At 36.3% G+C, this 17,946-nt stretch overlaps 3 protein-coding genes across 3 annotated transcripts; all 3 read right to left on the reverse strand.

Annotated features, from left to right (window-relative positions):
* Positions 1 to 1,604: 1,604 nt before the first annotated feature.
* LOC101306594 (F-box/FBD/LRR-repeat protein At1g13570-like) lies at positions 1,605 to 6,118 on the reverse strand. Its single transcript, XM_004292060.1, has 5 exons — positions 6,065 to 6,118; positions 5,571 to 5,641; positions 2,214 to 2,850; positions 1,969 to 2,127; positions 1,605 to 1,889 (listed from the first exon to the last, which is right to left on the reverse strand). Exons 1-5 carry the CDS (start codon positions 6,116 to 6,118, stop codon positions 1,605 to 1,607), a joined length of 1,206 nt encoding a protein of 401 aa, XP_004292108.1.
* Positions 6,119 to 6,933: 815 nt separating this feature from the next.
* On the reverse strand, positions 6,934 to 9,177 carry LOC101306882 (F-box/FBD/LRR-repeat protein At1g13570-like). The gene is made up of 4 exons (XM_004292061.1): positions 9,148 to 9,177; positions 7,620 to 8,441; positions 7,356 to 7,517; positions 6,934 to 7,224 (listed from the first exon to the last, which is right to left on the reverse strand). The coding sequence occupies exons 1-4, from the start codon at positions 9,175 to 9,177 to the stop codon at positions 6,934 to 6,936; spliced, it is 1,305 nt and encodes a 434-aa protein (XP_004292109.1).
* Positions 9,178 to 9,702: 525 nt separating this feature from the next.
* Positions 9,703 to 11,819, reverse strand: LOC101305319 (F-box/FBD/LRR-repeat protein At1g13570-like). Its single transcript, XM_004289720.1, has 4 exons — positions 11,724 to 11,819; positions 10,672 to 11,481; positions 10,411 to 10,566; positions 9,703 to 10,245 (listed from the first exon to the last, which is right to left on the reverse strand). Exons 1-4 carry the CDS (start codon positions 11,724 to 11,726, stop codon positions 9,946 to 9,948), a joined length of 1,269 nt encoding a protein of 422 aa, XP_004289768.1. The 5' UTR covers positions 11,727 to 11,819; the 3' UTR covers positions 9,703 to 9,945.
* Between the last annotated feature and the right edge of the window lie 6,127 nt (positions 11,820 to 17,946).

The raw sequence follows: 17,946 nt of genomic DNA on the forward strand, positions 1-17,946 counted from the left end.
TCATTTTTTGATTATTTTTTCATAAAAGAAAATGTTCAATCATGAACTATTCTATATATCTTTTTCACATTTGTTTTTCTTTTTTGTACGTGTTATTTTTTTCCTTTTTTTTCTATAAAAAAAATTTGATCTCTATTTTGTACCTCATAATAAATTATTTCAATAAATATATATTTTCTATAATCGATAGACTTTTTTTTTTGCAAAAATATTTATGCACCTTGTAAGTATATACGTTCAACATGCATGTATGATAATACAAAATTTTATGTCACATAATCGATATTGATCATTGTTTTAGCTCTTATGATCTATATATATGCTTTTATAAAAAGAAATTAGAAAAAAATATATATAAGGAAAATAATAAATAATAGAATCAATTATTATTGAATTAGATATATAATTATTATCTTTACTAGTCATTGTGTATGAGGATGTATATGTTATTTAATAATTCACAATAGAGTGAGGTCTATTGAACAAATTTGAAAGTCCTAATAACCGCACTCTATCTAATAGAAATCATTATAGAAATCGTCAAGACATGTCTTAACAGACACACCTACATCATGCATGAAGACTTGTACCAAAATTAATGCACAATCCAAGCTTACATATGCCTTCATTTCTAGAATTCCACTCAGCTGTTAAACTTTAAATTTCTGATATGCAATTCACCACACCACAATCATAAACACAACATAATTTTTGTAATTGAACTGCAGTGGCGGCAATTGAAATACAACAAGTCAAGAACACAGGAGAGTACAGCCAATATCAAGTGCTTGTAATCTTAGATCTAGATACTTAACTTTTTACAGAAACGTTGATCATTTTGTAGATCAAGGATTTGACCTGCCTAACCATCATATCATTCATATGGTCTAAAATGAGGTACGGCTTAGTTTCGTATTGTTGTGAGAATACTCAATTTTAGAAAAACTTAGTTCTAAAAAAAAACATCTAACCTGTTTTCTAAAATCGTGATTATTTAAATTAAAAAGTTTTATATAAACATCTTATAAGATTTTACCAAACATAAAATCTATTCAAAATAGTGATGATAAGTGTTTTTATTTACCAAAACTCAATACTAAACTGGGCCGTAATAAGAAACTAGATTAAAAGTTGTTTACAAACCGAAATCAAAATATCTATGTAATTTACTAAAGCAAACAATAGCAGCAAGTGGTAACTGTAGGATGCAACAATAGTTTCCTAGTTGAAGCAGGAAAACATTAATTTATAGCATCAGCTGCTACAATCCATTAATGAAATATGGATCCAAGAAGATTATCTCTGCACGCTTTGACTCACACTTAAACTGGAGTAGCTTCTTTACTAGTTCTAAAAATCCATCAACAGAAACAAGCTGGATAACCCTTTTCACAAGCAGAGATGAACTGATGAACAGTGAGATATAGTTCAGCTTTAACACCAGATATCTCAGTACTTTCTTTAATTTTCAGTAGTCGTAAGCGAGAAAAACTGCAATTGTAATTATATTTTCAGTTAAATAGAAGAACCTATTGTTGGGAGTATAGAGCAAGCAGATCCTCTTGTCCATTTTAATTAGCTTCCAGGATTCATTGTTGATCGAATCATGGGTCCAAGTAGATTATCTCTGAATGCACCGAGGCGCGCCCAAACCGTAGCAGCTTCTTTACCATATCCCTAGAAACATCGGTAGAAGCAGGCTTTACAGTGAATATCTCAAGCACAGGTGAATTTAAAAGCAGATATCTGATGAAATCTAGTTCGGCTTTCACACCAGAGACTTCTGTCATATGTACAATTCTCAGTTGGGTGAATGAGCAATTGTGATTGTCATGATCCAGCCAAGAATTATCTTCTGCAACCTCAGCATGATACACTGCCTGGAGCGCCTGCATAAGATCTGTAGCATTATAATCTAAATTTTATTTTGAAGTTGGTTGAGAATTTTCGATATTAAATAAAGCTAACCCGAATCCTTAGTTCTTGTAGAGCAGGGCAGCTTCTCAGAAGGCATAGAACAGTTAAAGTTTCCTCCTTATCAAAGTATATGTCTATAGAAAGAAAGTTCAGATGCAGACATGATGTAGGAAGCTCTCGGGGCAAGTCACCAATGTTAACAGCCAAGTACTGCAGCACAAAGATTGCAAAAAATGAACAAAATACTAGATGATAATTTTTTATTTTTTATGCAAACAATTCACACAATCTTTTACCTCCAAAAAGTCGAAACCTATTGTGAGCCTTTTAACGTGAGGCAGCTGATCAACAAACTTGACCAAATTGCAAGAACTGCCCACCGATGGTTTGTGATTAGTGGTGCCCGTAATTATGATGACTTCAACAAGGTTGACAGTATTCTCAAGATTAATATCCTCAAAAGGACCTCCAACATGAAGGAAATGGAGTTTTGGTGCATTAATCTTTATATGGCTGAAGCCGTCACAGCTTATACAAGTCAATGCCTTAAGCAGAGGGCAACAAACTATCAATTGTTCAAACACATCTTGGGCCATGGTAACATCGTCAATATCAAGTTGCTTCAAACTCTTGAATCCTTGAAATGTTGGTGGTGGTATTAGCATACAATGACATAAATCTAAACGAGTCATATCTTGACAAGAGAAAAAACATGATGGCAGCTTATAGAGAGGCGCTTTCCGATTGTCGAGCATGATCTGTTTGACAGAATTTCTTGACAGATGAAGAACCCATCGATCGATGTCTCTACTGGAGAGTTTATCAAATCTGTAAGAAGGCAGGAATTTCTCTACGGGGTCAATGTGAGCTAAAAGTACATGATCAACAATGTTGACAATGGTTGTATGGCTTCCAGTAGTCTTCGAGACACATCTGCCATCAAACACAAGAACTGGAAGCATAGCAGATTTATACCTCCACTTGCTTGATAAAATACTTGTCCTCACTGCCTCCTTGAGTGTCAAACGTGACAAAATTTGTATCATAACATCAGTTGGTAAGTTGCTGATGATGTCCAACACAATCTCCACGTTCGAACTTCACTCACTATATTGGACGAATACTCAAACTTCCTCCAAAAATTCTCCTAAACAAGAAGCTGTTCATAATTTAAATAGGAACATGTTCATTCAATATATAAACAAGAAGCTTTATCATAATTTAAACTATTCCAGGCACTCATCTATCATGAACTAACTTGAAATTGTGCCAGTGGCCATTGATGTATATATAGATGTGTAGTTGTGTGTTTGATTGTGCAGAGAGGTATACAACTCTAGCTAATACAAAGATTATACAAAAAAAAAAAAAAAAAAAAAAAAAAAGTCATTGCTGTCCAGAGAAATGGAGTTGATAATACACATGAAAAAAGCCAATTCCACAACTCGCCAAACAAAGTTTAAATTAGGTCAGGGTCAGGGTTAGGGTTTCCACCTAAGACGGGTTGAATTCAATCCCTAACGATCATGGCCCAGAAGATTGATTTTAGTCAACAAATTTTCACTTTTTAAATTTTGATTAATCATATTTTTTACTAACCTCAAGTTAAGAGTTTGTTGTCGACAACTAGATTACACTAACCTCACAATTTCGACAACAAAATTTGTTGTCTCATGTCGGGTCCCAAAGATATATCACATGTGTATTGACCCACACTCAATAAGACGAACTTTCTTATAAAAAAAAAAGTAAGCAGAGAGATTGGAAAAAGCACAACTGCAGAGCAACATAAGGTATCCTCTCATTTACCCAGCAACTCATGCCCTATGGATTCGCAACATGCATGTATACAACAAGGGGAACTTGTCTCCTCCGTTACTCTAAGTGTCTTAGCATCAAAATTGAAAAAAAACCCAATTCAAGATTGAAAAACTAAAGAGAAAAAATGAATGGGTGTTAAGAATTTGATACCTGGGCTCTCTCTGAAGTTGATTGAATAACAGTGACAAATGACAAGAGAAGAAAAACTGTGCGCCTGTGCCAAGTGCCCCGCGTGCTTGTGTGCGGCCCAGGGAACTCAGAGGAGAATGAGAAGAAAAAGGAGGCGAATGCTGAGGGGGCTTATAGACTGTTAGAGCATCTTCAACAACTTCTCCATAATTTCTCTATTATAGGGAAGCAAAAGTCAATGCTTTAAGCAATTTTTCTTCTACAACTCCAACAGATTCTCTATTTTGAAGATTTCAAGATGATTCCCCAAATCCTTCTATAAAATTTGGAGAATGCTGCAGATTTGGGGAATTTGGGTTTCTCTTTCATCACATTCCCCATTTTGGAGAAAGTTTTAGGGAATCTGTTGGAGCAAAACACCCAAAATCTTCTCCAAATTGGAGAATTTCAAGAATTTGGGGAAGCTGTTGGAGATGCTCTTATGACGACAGTGATAGAGTCACTCACTCTTGCTTTTGCCCAAAACACCCTTTTGTGTATTTTAAGTCGTAAAATCTGGTTTTCCTTTTAAAGACTATTATTTTTTAGAAAATAGTCAAAATACTGAACATCATTCCTTAAACATGCTGGCTTGGGAATTTGGTTTTTGATGGGGAAAAGGAATGTTACAAATCAAAAAAAGTTTCTAAAATTTAGGAGATAATTTTAAATTTGCGATCAAACTCGTGTAATCGAAAAATCAAAAGGTGTCATCAATATTTGTCGTGTATGTTACATTTGATCAAAACATACAAACAACAAAAAGTGATCATTAATTTAGATGAAAATTTGTATGATTGAGCTATATATTAGTATCAATAAATTAAATGATGAAGATATAGAAATATGACAAAAGGTGAGTCAAACAATGAATTTCACACTTTAATTTTAAAATGAAGCTTCGCTCTGAATAGAAACGGATTATTATAAGGATGTGAAATCCACACTTTCTAAATTGTAATCTACACTCCCATTTTCTATTTTTAGTCATCATTTTCATAAAGAGACAAAAATTAAGTCACTAAAAACAAAATTTAAGTTACCACAAATAAAAAGTGAGAGTGTGGATTACAATTTAAAGAGTGTGGTATTACTTCCCTTGTTATAGTCTATAACTATGTATATAAAATAATACTATTAAAGCGGCAGAGGAGGCATCCGCCTCAAGCTACAACCCTAGCCTCATGGCCCTCCACGCTCTACACTTTACACAAAATGATTTTCAGACTCTTATACACTGATCAAACACAATAAGGGTTATCATATCGATCGTGCACTATATCAAGCAGGAAAAAGATGATGCTATAAATTGAACACAAGTTCTTTTTATTGTTTACACTTTACAAGATAAAAGTAAGTAACAACTATTTAAAAGGATAAGTTTTGATGATATTTGTAACATATTAAAAAGGAATTGATAGTGAAAAGGATAAGCATATAGATGACCAAGAGAACAACACTTGATCTATTGCTCATGAATCAATGCAGTAAGATTATTAGCTCCTTCCACACTGTTCTTCTAGCTTGATTCTCTTGGACAGTGGTTCACCATATATCCAACAAATTGTCACCATTGCTTGACCTTTTGCGCTTGTGACTTGGATTCTTTTGTTCAACAGCTCCTTCTGTTTCGGCTTCACTGGCATTGTAAGTTTCTTCAGTACGTTTCTTCCACTTGTCCATCTTCCTCTTTCTGCTGGAGTAATTCTATGGCATTCTCAATACTCTTATTAACCTGTCAATTAGCAAACTCTTATATATGTTAATAACATGGTAAAAACATTTTGTAGGAACCGCCAAACCGGAAAGGAGCGGAATTAGGTAGGTACTAAGTCATCATAGCTTAAACCACAGCAAGATAACAATTTATAGAAAGAAAAAAAAAATAACGGTAATACTCATTAGACAAACTTTGCTTTGCATAAAAATCTACCCTCAACGATATGTGAGTATGTAAATGTTGTCCATTTACAGATTGAGGCTCAAATTAGTTGTATCAGAATCAAATCAGTAATTCAGAAAACCTCAAATAAGTACATCTTAAACCTGGATTAACACAACAGTATATACGCATAGACAAGTTCGACAACAATTGAAGCATTTTCAATTTAGCCAAAAAAATTGTGGATTTTAAAGCAGCCTGCCATACATAACATACCTGTGGATTTTGAATAAATTCAGCTATGTCCTGTGGACAATCTGGGCACTTCATGACGTTCTTTTGTGATCGCAATGTTCTTCTGCCCTGGCATGTCCTTTGTTTAATTAAACTGATCATACCAGCAAATGCACCTTGCAGACAAGCTTTACAGAAGTTATGACCGCATGGTGTAGTAACTGGTTCAGTCATAATCTTCTTACATTTACCGCACTTAAACCCTGCATATATGGACATTTCTTTTTCACACTATTCTTCAGTAAATTAAACTGAATTCCCTAGCTTGCTACCAGAGTAATGTAATATAAAATCATCATATGATTACAACTAGTTAATTAGCCATTCCAACCCCCTAGCTTGAGGAACCAAAACAGGCCTTAAAACCACAATACCCTTTTGGAAGAGTGTTCAACAGTATTTCCTCTACTAGCAGTAGGGTTGGAAACAATATATATCTTTCTAGCATGATCAGTTGATCACCATAAAAGATAAAGTTGGTTAAGAATAAGACTTAATATACATAAAAGTGATAGGAAATCAAACAGAAACTGAATTCTTCGATAGCTTAAGGTTTTAAGCTACTAGAGGTACCACTGCCATAACAAAAAAGATATATTTAGCTGGAAGAGTAGATCATCCACACTTAGCATCATACTTGAGTTCTAGTATCTCTATCCTTCTCATGACCTGATTCGTAAATTAAACAAGACATTTTGCCAATATATAAGAGACAGCATCAGAAAACCAAGCGCACATATGCACCATAAAGAGTACTTGCACTTGATCAATGTAGTTACCAATTCAAAATGCAACCAGGTCTGCTGTGATAACCATCAATTTGTTACTTTGTTTGGGTGATTCTTGATCAATCATGGGTCCAAGAAGATTATCTCAGCTTGCATTGACGCACGCCTAAACCGGACAACCTTTTTCAACATTTCTAAGGAACCATCGCCAGTAGCGGGCTGAAGAGTCATCCGCTCAAGCACAGGTGAACTTAACAGCAGAAATTTGATCAAAGCTAGTTCAGCTTTATTGGTACTAGAGATGCAAGTTATTTCTGTACGTCGAAGTTGGGTGAATTGATAATCCAAGTTGTCTTCTAAATGCTCTAACCATGAGTTCACTTCACCCTGAACATTCTGATTGTCACGGTGGACCTAAAATAAGGTCAGTGGCATCAGTATCTTAAACTTCTATAAGACGTCTCTCTGAACTACAACTATTTTTGTAGTAGAGATGGTAAATTATATATTACAGAATATAACATGATCAAGAAAATTAGACTCACAAATATCTCTAGCTCCTGTAGAGCTGGGGAGCTTCTTATGAGGCATAGAGCTGTTGTAATCTCCTTCAAATCAGTGAAGCTTACACTCATAGAAAGATGTTTTAGATATATTAATGGTTCTGGCAACTTTCCTGGCATGGCAGTGGCACCAACAGCCAAACACTGCAGCAAATTGTCGAAAGTTGAAAAGAAAACTCATTAGCATATTATTCCCATGGCAATGAAAGATGATCATAATGAATGTATGAATTCATAATCCAATACCTTTAAAGAGTAACTCGTGATTTCAAGACATCGAACATGAGGTAGGTGAACTACAAACTTGAGCAAATTGCTTGAAATTCCAACAACACGCCTTTCCCTGACATTGAATTCCAAAGAAATGTAAACATATTCAAGATTCAGAGTATTCCGAAGATTAACATCCTCAAAATCACCCTCAATGACAAGGAATTTGAGAATTGGTGCATCAATATTGAGATGTCTGAAACCATTGCAGTTTCTCAAAATCAATCCCTTAAGCATAGGACACCCAAGTATGAAACTTTCAAACACATGTTGGGTCAATGTAACCCGCTCAACGGTAAGACGCTTCAAGCTCTTGAAGCCACTGAAAGTTGAAGGAGGTTTTAGCATACAATTACGCAGGCACAAACAGATTATGTCTTCACAAGAAAACAAACATGAAGGCAATTTGTAGCGCTGATCAATCCCGATTTCAAGTATCAAATGTTTGATAGAGCTTCTTGATAGATAAAGGATCCACCTATCAATATCAGCAGGGGCTAGAAGATCTCGATGAGAAAGCTTGAACTTGCGTATGGGGCCAACATGAAGTAAGAGTACTTGGTCAACAATGTTAACAAAGGTGATAGGATTTTGAGTTGATACACACTGCTCATCAAACTTGAGACTTTGAAGCATGGCCGATTTATACCTCCACTTGGTCGATAAAACACTTGTCCTCACTGCCTCCTTGATCGGAAGATGTTCCAAAATAATTTCTATAACATCACTTGGTAAGTTGCTAATTCTGTCCAACTCCGCCTGTTTTTGTGAATGAGACTTGGATGGTTTTCTTTGCTCCTGAAACTTTCAATTAATTAGAAAAGAAAATACCATTAATCAAATATACTGACCAGTGGTGTCCAAACCATTAGAGTTTAGACCATGCCATTGTCTGGGAGTGTAAGCAACAAAGATCATAGCTTTAGAGTCGGAACAAATTGCCGAATTGATATAGCTAGTCACATATAAAAGAAGCAGCTTTCCTTTCTCTTTCACAGTATGGATATATGAAAGGATTTAATTTTAGGCTTAATATATAGTGACAAAGAGACGGTGATTCTTTTATCACATTGGATTCAGCCGAGATAGATTTTAAATCAAATACATAAGCAGATAAAACTTCTATCTCAAATGAATGTTGAGAACCATATATAATCTGTGTCTTACTTGCCTATGAGAATGGATTCTCTAACTTCGAAATGCAAATGAATCAATCTTGTTAAGTTATCAAGTCCTTGAAAAGCAAATTAAAGATAGAGAATTCCTCTAATGATCTTCACTGTGACTCCACAACAACAAGAACAACATGTACAACAACTGTGGATATCTTGCAATGCTTGGTTAACACAAAAGAATTGTGGATCGAACTGTATGAAAACAAAGCAAATTGCACGAAATCAAAACGAAGGAAACCCACCAATTAGAAATATGGAGATTTAAGCCCTATGATCACTGCTCACCCACTAAGCTAAGAAACCAAGAACATTACCTATTCACCTCGTACCGGTTGTTGATGTAAAGAGAAGAACCCCATTGGCGTTTATAGGCAAGAGAGTGAGAGATGGAGAGAAGTCGAGGAGGCTTTGAAGTTTGATGAAGGTTACTTTGTAGGAATTTATTTACACCGAGAGGAGAAAAGAAATAACTACGACTCATCAACTGCTATGCGTCAAACCTATCAGACAAAAAAAACTGCTGCGTCAAAATACTTGGTGGATGACGGTTGGGAATTCGTTCCCTCCCAAATGATACAAAACATATTTGTTTTCCCCTTCCTTTGCAATCTTTCACTTGTTTAGGGATGAATGCACCAATCTGATACACATCCAGTACCTATCCACAGCAAGATTGAAAAATACTGGTTTAGGCACGAGATGTGCATTTGGTTTAACTTGAAGATTAAATAGCTGAAAAGGATTAAAAGTGTGCAACCACGAACATGAACCATCATAAAGTAGATAAAAGCACTGTTATACAACCGCAATTTAAAATCTGAATTCAGTTAGCAAAAGAGAAAATCTCCGAATCTCTAACAAAAGTCCAGTTTACCGCTTTTTTCATGTATCCACAAACCTACTGTCACCAAAACTGCGAGACTCATTCATCAGCTGACTCTCAAAATTCCAGACTACCTTTGCTGCTGGACTGGGGGCATTTTGTTCAGACAGTAAGAAAGTTGGAATAACAATCTTCCCATATCCTACAATGTTCACTTCAGAAAAACATAGATTAAAGACCATACAATAACACATTATCTCCAACCAAGTCCTGTTACTGGTTGCTGCTGAGACTGATTGATGAATCAGGGATCTAAGTATATAATCTCTGCACTTGAGGTACGCCTTAACTGGAGCAACTTCTTAAAAACTTCTGAGGAACCATAGGCAGAAACAGCCTGAATAGTTATCGTCTCAAGCACAGGTGACTTTAGAAGCAACAATTTGATGAAATCTAGTTCAGCTGTGCAACCAGAAAAGTGAGTTATTTGAACAAGTCGCAGTTTGGGGAATGAGCAATTTCTGTCGTCATCTAGGTCATCCAACCAAGAGTCTTCTTCATCAGCACCGAATTCATCTTCACTGAATTCATCATCACCATGTGCCTGAAGAAGGTTAAAAGCTTCAGAAGATAAGACATCTGACATAAAGTTTCCAAAACAACAAGTACTTGCAGTAAAATTGATTTGATGTTTCAAACATGATAAAATACTGCATGCATCCTTTAAAATAATGATAATAATAATATTGCATGCATCAACAGAGTAAACCTCAACATGTAGTACTTCCAGAGCAGGGGAGCTTCTCAGAAGATATAGAGTAGTTAAAATCTGCGCAGGATCATGAAAGTACACAAGGAGAGAGAGAAAATTTAGATCTAGACATGGTTTGAGGAGTCTTCCAGGCAAGTCACCAACATCCAAAAACTGCAGCAGAAGATGCAGAAATTAAATAGAACACTCAATGCATATGGTACAATTCTTCTAGCTATATAAATGACTATAAGTCAACGTAGGGAAGCACAGAGTTACCTGTACAGAAAAACCATCAATTGTGAGCCTCTGAATATGAGGCAGGTCCATGAAAAAGTCTGCCAAATTGGAAGAACTGACACGATCTTGTCTGTAATACCTGTTCGACAAATTAAAGTGAACAACAGCAAGATTTAAGGTATTCTGGAGACTAATACCTTTCAAGTAACCAGAGAAATAAAGGAATCGAAGATTTGGTGCATCAATCTTGAGATGGGTACAGGCAGCACATTTAATAATTTCCAAACTCTCCAGCAGAGGAGAGGAAAGAATCAGATTCTCCAACACATCCCGGGCCAAGGTAACAAACTTAAAAGAAACTCTCTTCAAAGTTCTGAAACCGTTGAATGTCCTTGGAGGTTTCAGCAAGCACCAAGATAACTTCAGCTCAATCATATCTTGATAAGAATAGAAACATAATGGCATCTTGTATCTAGCCCAATGAAGTTCGAAAACTTTAATACAGTTTCTTGATAGATGAAGAATCCATCTATCAATATCTCTAGAAGGTATACGATGTGTGTTAGAAAGCACAAACTTCTCTATGGGGCCAATGTGACTTAAGAGTACATGATAGACAATGTTAACAAAGGTTTCACAATTATCCGTCGAGAAACACTTTCCATCAAATACGAGACCCGAAAGCATAGCCCATTTGTCTTTCCACATGCTCGATAAAACACTTGTCCTCACTGCCTCCTTTAGTGTCAAACATGACAGAATTTTATCTATAACATCATTTGGTAAGTTGCTGATTCTGTCCAATTCCATCTCCCCTTTCGAACGAGACTTGGGTGGTTCTGTTTGCTCCTAACATTGTTAAAAGAATACTAAATCATTGATATGACAATAGTAAAGATGCAATCTTGAGCTACAAATTCGAAAAAGTAACTAATTCCAGTGAAACAAAGGCAGTGAGGATTTCCCAAATTCACAATATCCACGGTAAGAACATCAAAGTTCATAAAGCACACAAAGCTTCGCACATACTTCATTATTTGAATGGAATGAGTCAAATCCAAATTACACAAAATCTAAATCCCAAAACTTACCATATCACTTCAGTTCTGTCCAGAAATGCGGAGATACTGAGCCGAAGAAGCTCCCTTTGCCAAGATCAGGCATGCCCCAATTGAGTTGCACGCGAGAGAGACAAAGCAACAGAGGATTATTAGGTTTTGCGAACAGCGTACAGATGTCTTTTGCCGACCGTGAATTTGAGTCGGGTATCTGATAACTTGGATTAACAAGCCCAACAGAAGTATAGAAACCAAAGCCCATTTTGATAAGAATAAACCAAAACATATTCAGTAAATACAGAGTGTATCTATACATACATATATGAATTGTGTGAGAATTAGATATATAATGATTATGTATGTATAAATTGTTGTGAATGATTATGATTGACCTGTACTTGCGCTTTCTGCATAAAAGAATTTCTGAAAACAAATGACAAATTGGTTAAGATTATGATGTAATGGGAGTTGTGTGCCAACGAGGTGCTCATTCCACTAAAGCTCACAGCTCACGGAATATCAATTCACAGACAAACGTCAAATTACTCAAACACGTACATACGATTATCCTATTAGGATTTAGAATGGTCTCGTCAATTTATGTTGGCAAATCAATCCAAAATGAAGAACTAATTCAATGACAAATGAAAAGAAAAGTTATATATATACTAATGCAATCTCAAATTACAAAGTTGCACACTTGCATTTGGTCCAGAGTAAGGATTTAACAGATAAACAAACGGATTAACGAAGTGGATAAGAGAGAATTGTTACATCAAATCCACATATTCCTATACAAATCCAGCATTTCTCTTATTAACAGCATAACTTCTGCTTCTTGTATACACATCTGCCTTGACATCCACTTCATCTTCCTCAAAAGTAGAAGCCCTTTCCTCATCGATCCTCCCCATCTTCAACCCAACACTATAACTCCTCACCCCTCTCCCATTGTTCGAACTATAATTGGCTGCTTGTCTAACACCAACAATTGGTCTAACTCTAACACTACTTCTATTCACATCTGAACTTGTTGCTGCTGCCCTAATATTATCGTCCTTGTTCTCTTTCCCTGCATTGTTCTTCTTTGCCGACGCATTTCTGATAAGCTGCCTCACATCGTCCTCGTCGTTCGAACCCGAAGAGTTGACACTAAAGCTCCGGGGTAAGTGAACTTGCGAAGCAGTGTAACCGCCAGCACCGCCGCCGCCAACCTTACCGGCACAATCTTCCAAACCCCTCATGTAGAAGTTCCTGGCCTTGGCTAAAGTCCTAAAGGGTATAGAAATAAAGCGCATCAACAAATTCTGCTGCTTCTTTGCTTTGCTAGCACTAGTAGTCCTCATGGTTTTGCTTCTGCTTAATATGGAAATTAACGAATGAAGATTGGAGCTGGGATAGGTTGAGATATGGATCAAGCAGAGTTGGAGATTGTGAAGGGGGTATATAAAGGAGTAGGGGGATTTGGGGATTGGACTTGTTTCTTGGATTTGAAGGAGTCTAACTGAGACGGCAAGCCGAGAGAGAAGAAAAATATAGTTGTTACAGGGACGTGTGGACTATATCAAAATTCAAACAGGAGTATAGGACATGGGAAAGGTTCAAATGTGTAAATCATATATAGGATATCAGAGTGGACCATAATCCAAATCAATGTGACGAAAACATATTGTAGAATAATTATACATGCAGATAGACGTGAAAGTGAATGTGACCCTTCCAAAGCTGGGTGTTGACTCCTCGTCGATCTGGAAATGAGGAAAAGGTCGGGCGGCAGACAAGTTACAACCCAAAGTAACTAAATCTTGGATTCCCGATTACTAGAAGTTGGTTTGGGTTGACCCATTATAACACGACCCGTACAGTTTGAGTCTTACAAGAGCATCTAGCTATGAGAGACTGATCTGTCTTATGCCCTTGCTAATGTTAAGAGAATGTCTGGCCAGAATGGCAACTTGTTTTATAGTGTATTGAAACTTCGATGCATAAATGAAATACGATTTGGTTTTTTTCTTTTTCCCTCTTACGAAGATGATATTGGATTCAAATTTGTCAACCACATTTTCTTTGACCACCCTAATGACCACTATCTAGATTGGTGACACATGCTCATTTTTTTTTATCAACAATAAAGTAAAACAATTTAAAGAGACATGTGACACCAATCTAAATAGTAGTCATTAGGATGGTCAAATAAAAGGTGGTTGGCAAATTTGAATCCGATGATATTGAGATCCATACGATAAGAAACTCTTCTAATGAAAACCCTTAAGTTAAAAACTAGTTGATGACTTTTCGGCTTATCTCACTTTTCGATCTTATATCCACATCTTGACCATTCAGTTTATAAGTATGTATGAGTAGATCATTTCTGCAAATTTTCAGCCATATTAAAAATCGTTAAGACATTTATAAGTGTGAATTACCAATTATGAACTTGAACGGTTAATGTTTGACAGATTTGGTTCGTCCATTAATTTGATTTAGTTTGTTATACCTTAATGATCACCGATTTGACTGAAAATTTATATGACTGATCTACACATATAGTCCTAAAAACTGAACAGATAAGATGCTAATATGTGATCGAAAAATAGGTCTTTTAAACCATAAACAGAAAAATTCTCAACTAGTCATCAACTTAAGGATCTTCACTAGAATGGCTTCCTATATGATAACTAGAATTAAATCAATTGATGAGTTGTGGTATGGTTGGTTATTAAACTACTAATAACATGTTATCCAAGGCAAACAACAATTGGACTTTACAAACAAAATAAGCAATAATCGAAAATTCAATTCAAATTGTTGCTTAGCTGCTCTAGAAACCCAGCACAAGAGAAAGCTTTGCCCTTCTACTTCCTTCACAAAGACATAAACTTCTCTATTCTACTCAGGTTATGCTATCGACATCGTTCCAGTGGCGGCAGAGAAAAGCAAGGTAAAAGCTTATTAAATTTGTTATTTCATCTTCTAGCACAGACACAAAACACCACAACTTATTGTCTTAAAGCTGCTTCTGGGTTGTATTTAGGACTTGGGGGCATGGATCGTCTATATGCTTTTCAATGTTTGAGATGATGAGATTCTTAATTCTATACATCGACATGTAACTATATATTTAAGTTGGAACTGTGATTTTGGTTCATTCACAATGATCATGAGAAAAGGGAAAGGCGCATTCTATCTCTACGTTCTTGTTCGGTATAAAGTATGTACATGTAAGGTTTTCTTTTTCCTTTTGCATCTTCAATTCTAATGTCATATTGTCATCCTACTTGTTCCAACTTCACTTTCTTTGGAAAAAAAAACCAACAAAAAAACCCTAAACCCTAAAGAAAGTTGCCATGCCAATATCAGCATATATAGTTTTACCGGCAAGTTTTATTGGAATTTTTGATGTGATATTTCAAAATACAAAAATTATTTATTGAGGTTAATTGTAGTCAATTAATTGGTGCTTTGATTTCCAACATAACCTTCATTCCATAAATATGTCTGTTACAATTGTAACACATATTAACTTTTTCTTGTCCGTTACAAAGACTAAAGTTATGATTAAGTAATGCTCAGTATCATGATTTGTAACCAATCTTCCTTGTTGAGTTATATATATATCTCTATCTTCATGACCATGACATATACATATATAACAGTTGTACATTATCACTATAATATTCTTCTCATTGGTCTTCTCGTTCTACTTGATCATATGCTCTCTTATTCATCTTTCAAGTGCCAAAGAAAGTTATCAAGCGGTTCTAGGATTCGAGTATTGCGAGTGTACGCTTACGAGGATCAACGGTTGTTGTACCCTGGAGGGTAGACGCCATAAACCTATTACACCGAGACATTGTCTCCGAGGGGCGAAATCTACTCTTAAGGGTAGTGTTTACACGCCTCAACCTTAAACATTTTTCTGAACAAGTGTTTGACTCAAGCTTCATAATCAAAGATAAGTATTTATATTTTGTTATTTTATTGTTATTTTGGCATCATTATAAGTATTATTATTTGTTAATAATTTTAAGTATTCATGTGATTTTGTAGGTGACAAAATCTGATGGCGTTATTAACATCCATCGACCCAAATCTTACAACAAGTTTAGGGTTTAGCAAGTTGTCACTGAAGCTCGGCAGTTGACAGAATTTGCTTACTGAAATGTGGGTTTGGTACAGTCATGATTTTGTGATGTGATGTATGTTGGTGTGGTTTGTCTCAACATTGTTTAGAATGGTTCCTAACCAAAGTTTTCAAGATTTCCAGTTGTCAAGAAATAAGTAAATGAACAATTTGAACATGTTATGCAGCTGTGTTAGATGGTGTAGAACTTGTTATCCAAGGCGCAACAACATGTCGACTTTACGAGACAAAGACGCAATCAAAAAATTTAAACAAATTGTTATTTAGCTATACAAATCCAGCATTTCTCTTGTTATTAACAGCATAACTTCTGCTTCTGGTATAAATATCCGGCTTCACATCGTCTATATCTTCCTCAAAAGTGGAAGCCCTTTCCTCATCAATCCTTCCCATCTTCAATCCGACGCTGTAACTCCTCATCCCCATCCCATTGTTCATCATGGGTTGTCTATTACTAATATTCGGTCTTCCTCTCCGGTGCATATATGAACCTGCTGCCTTGTTGTTCCCTTTCTCTGCATTGTTATTCTTCTTTGATGACACTGTTCTTAGAAGCTGCCTCAAATCCTCATCATCGTTCGAACTGGTGGAGTTGGCGCTGAAGCTCTTGGGCAAGTGTGGAACTTGTGAAGCAGTGTAGCCGCCCACACCGCTGCCACCGCCACCATAGCCCACCTTGGCAGCACAATCTTCTAAACTTCTCATGTAGAAGTTCTTTGCCTTGGTTAGAGACCTAATGGGTGAAGATATAAAGCGAATCAACTTGCTTTGCTTAGTTGCTTTGCTCTGCCTCATGGTTTTGCAACTGCTTAAGTTTCTTTCTTGCAGATGCTAGTGGATATTTGCTGCGTGGATTTGGGAACCGTAAGTTGAAGTAGAGCAGATGTTGAAGGGTATATAAAGGTGTGGGGAGATTTCATGTTCTTATAGTTACAGTCAAACTGGGAATGCAAGCCAAGAGAAGGATAGCCGTCACGCGTGGACTATATCAAATTCAAATAGCACATGTGAAAGGTGAAAGCTTATATATGGAAAATATAGTTTACAACTATAATATAGTACAATATTACGAGTGAAAGACCAAAATCGAAAGCAATGTGATGGAACATTGAAGCTAGGAATGAAGAAGAGACCAAGAAGGTGCATGCCTGGTGACGCATTTTCTTGCCTTACGAAAAAAAAACCTTTGAGCATTTACAATGTCTAGCGCACTGTAATCTTCTTGTATAGCAATCAAAACACTACGCTGTTTTGACCTGTTACTATATAATGTCAGATCAAAGTATCAAACCATTCGATAAAATAAGGATCGGACGTGAGTGAGAGCCAACTCTTTGAGAATTCTTGGTACCGCTATGTTCCTCGACAACATTAGCACGCAGTTTAGTACTCTTCCATTATTTCCTTCTACATCTCGTCCTCATGTTCCCTCCAAATTGGGATCATATATGCAACCTCGAAAAATCACACCAAAACACCACGAACCCATGCAGCCGTACGTCCCTAGGAACCAAGATGGATTGAGATTATGAACATTATACAAAACAAATGCCAATTAAGGAGGTCAAACGAGGGAGATGGGTTTTTATACTTTTATACTTTTGTGTTTTGCGAATCATTGACAACAGAAAAACACAGTTCAGTAGTCTAACCGTACATACCTACAAACGCTTGCAGCAGACATTGTTTGAAACAAGATACTTATATACATTACAAAAATGATGATGCCGACTCTCAGGATTCTCAGCTTTCGTTGTGGTCGGCGTCTCTGCATAACTGCATTGCTGGATTTGCTGCTCTCTGTGTTATTGTTGATCGACATTCAGAAAAGAAAAGAAAAAAACCTGAAGCGAATTGGGCTTGTAGCGGGCTAGGTGGAGAGGTGTCACGTCTAGGCGGTTGGGCCGTGGTATCTTCTCTTTTTCATTTCCTCAACGAAAATAAATATCTGGCCTCTTCTTCCTGAACTCCCCCTTCTTCGTCTTCCTGCACATACAACAGATACAAGTACAACAAAAAAAGACAGCTCCGAGCTTTTGCACAATACAAAGATAAAGGAAACTAAAATCAACTTCTCTATTCTGTCTGGGTTTGCTTTCGATCCAGTTCCGG

The sequence above is a fragment of the Fragaria vesca genome, linkage group LG2 (genome assembly GCF_000184155.1).
Source record: "Fragaria vesca subsp. vesca linkage group LG2, FraVesHawaii_1.0, whole genome shotgun sequence".
NCBI classification, from domain to species: Eukaryota; Viridiplantae; Streptophyta; class Magnoliopsida; order Rosales; family Rosaceae; genus Fragaria; species Fragaria vesca.

What these genes read in the sequence shown, in the direction of transcription:
- LOC101306594 (XM_004292060.1), bottom strand. Translation starts at nt 6,118, where the DNA reads ATGAAGTGCCCAGATTGTCCACAGGACATAGCTGAATTTATTCAAAAT. An exon ending in AATTTATTCAAAATCCACAG is followed by an intron (nt 5,642 to 6,064) that starts GTATGTTATGTA and finishes GCTAATTGACAG; the next exon opens with GTTAATAAGAGTATTGAGAA. An exon ending in TAGGTTTCGACTTTTTGGAG is followed by an intron (nt 2,128 to 2,213) that starts GTAAAAGATTGT and finishes TTTGTGCTGCAG; the next exon opens with TACTTGGCTGTTAACATTGG.
- LOC101306882 (XM_004292061.1), bottom strand. Translation starts at nt 9,177, where the DNA reads ATGGGGTTCTTCTCTTTACATCAACAACCG. An exon ending in TCACGAGTTACTCTTTAAAG is followed by an intron (nt 7,518 to 7,619) that starts GTATTGGATTAT and finishes AATTTGCTGCAG; the next exon opens with TGTTTGGCTGTTGGTGCCAC. An exon ending in TACAGGAGCTAGAGATATTT is followed by an intron (nt 7,225 to 7,355) that starts GTGAGTCTAATT and finishes ACCTTATTTTAG; the next exon opens with GTCCACCGTGACAATCAGAA.
- LOC101305319 (XM_004289720.1), bottom strand. An exon ending in TTGATGGTTTTTCTGTACAG is followed by an intron (nt 10,567 to 10,671) that starts GTAACTCTGTGC and finishes CTTCTGCTGCAG; the next exon opens with TTTTTGGATGTTGGTGACTT. An exon ending in TGGAAGTACTACATGTTGAG is followed by an intron (nt 10,246 to 10,410) that starts GTTTACTCTGTT and finishes AACCTTCTTCAG; the next exon opens with GCACATGGTGATGATGAATT.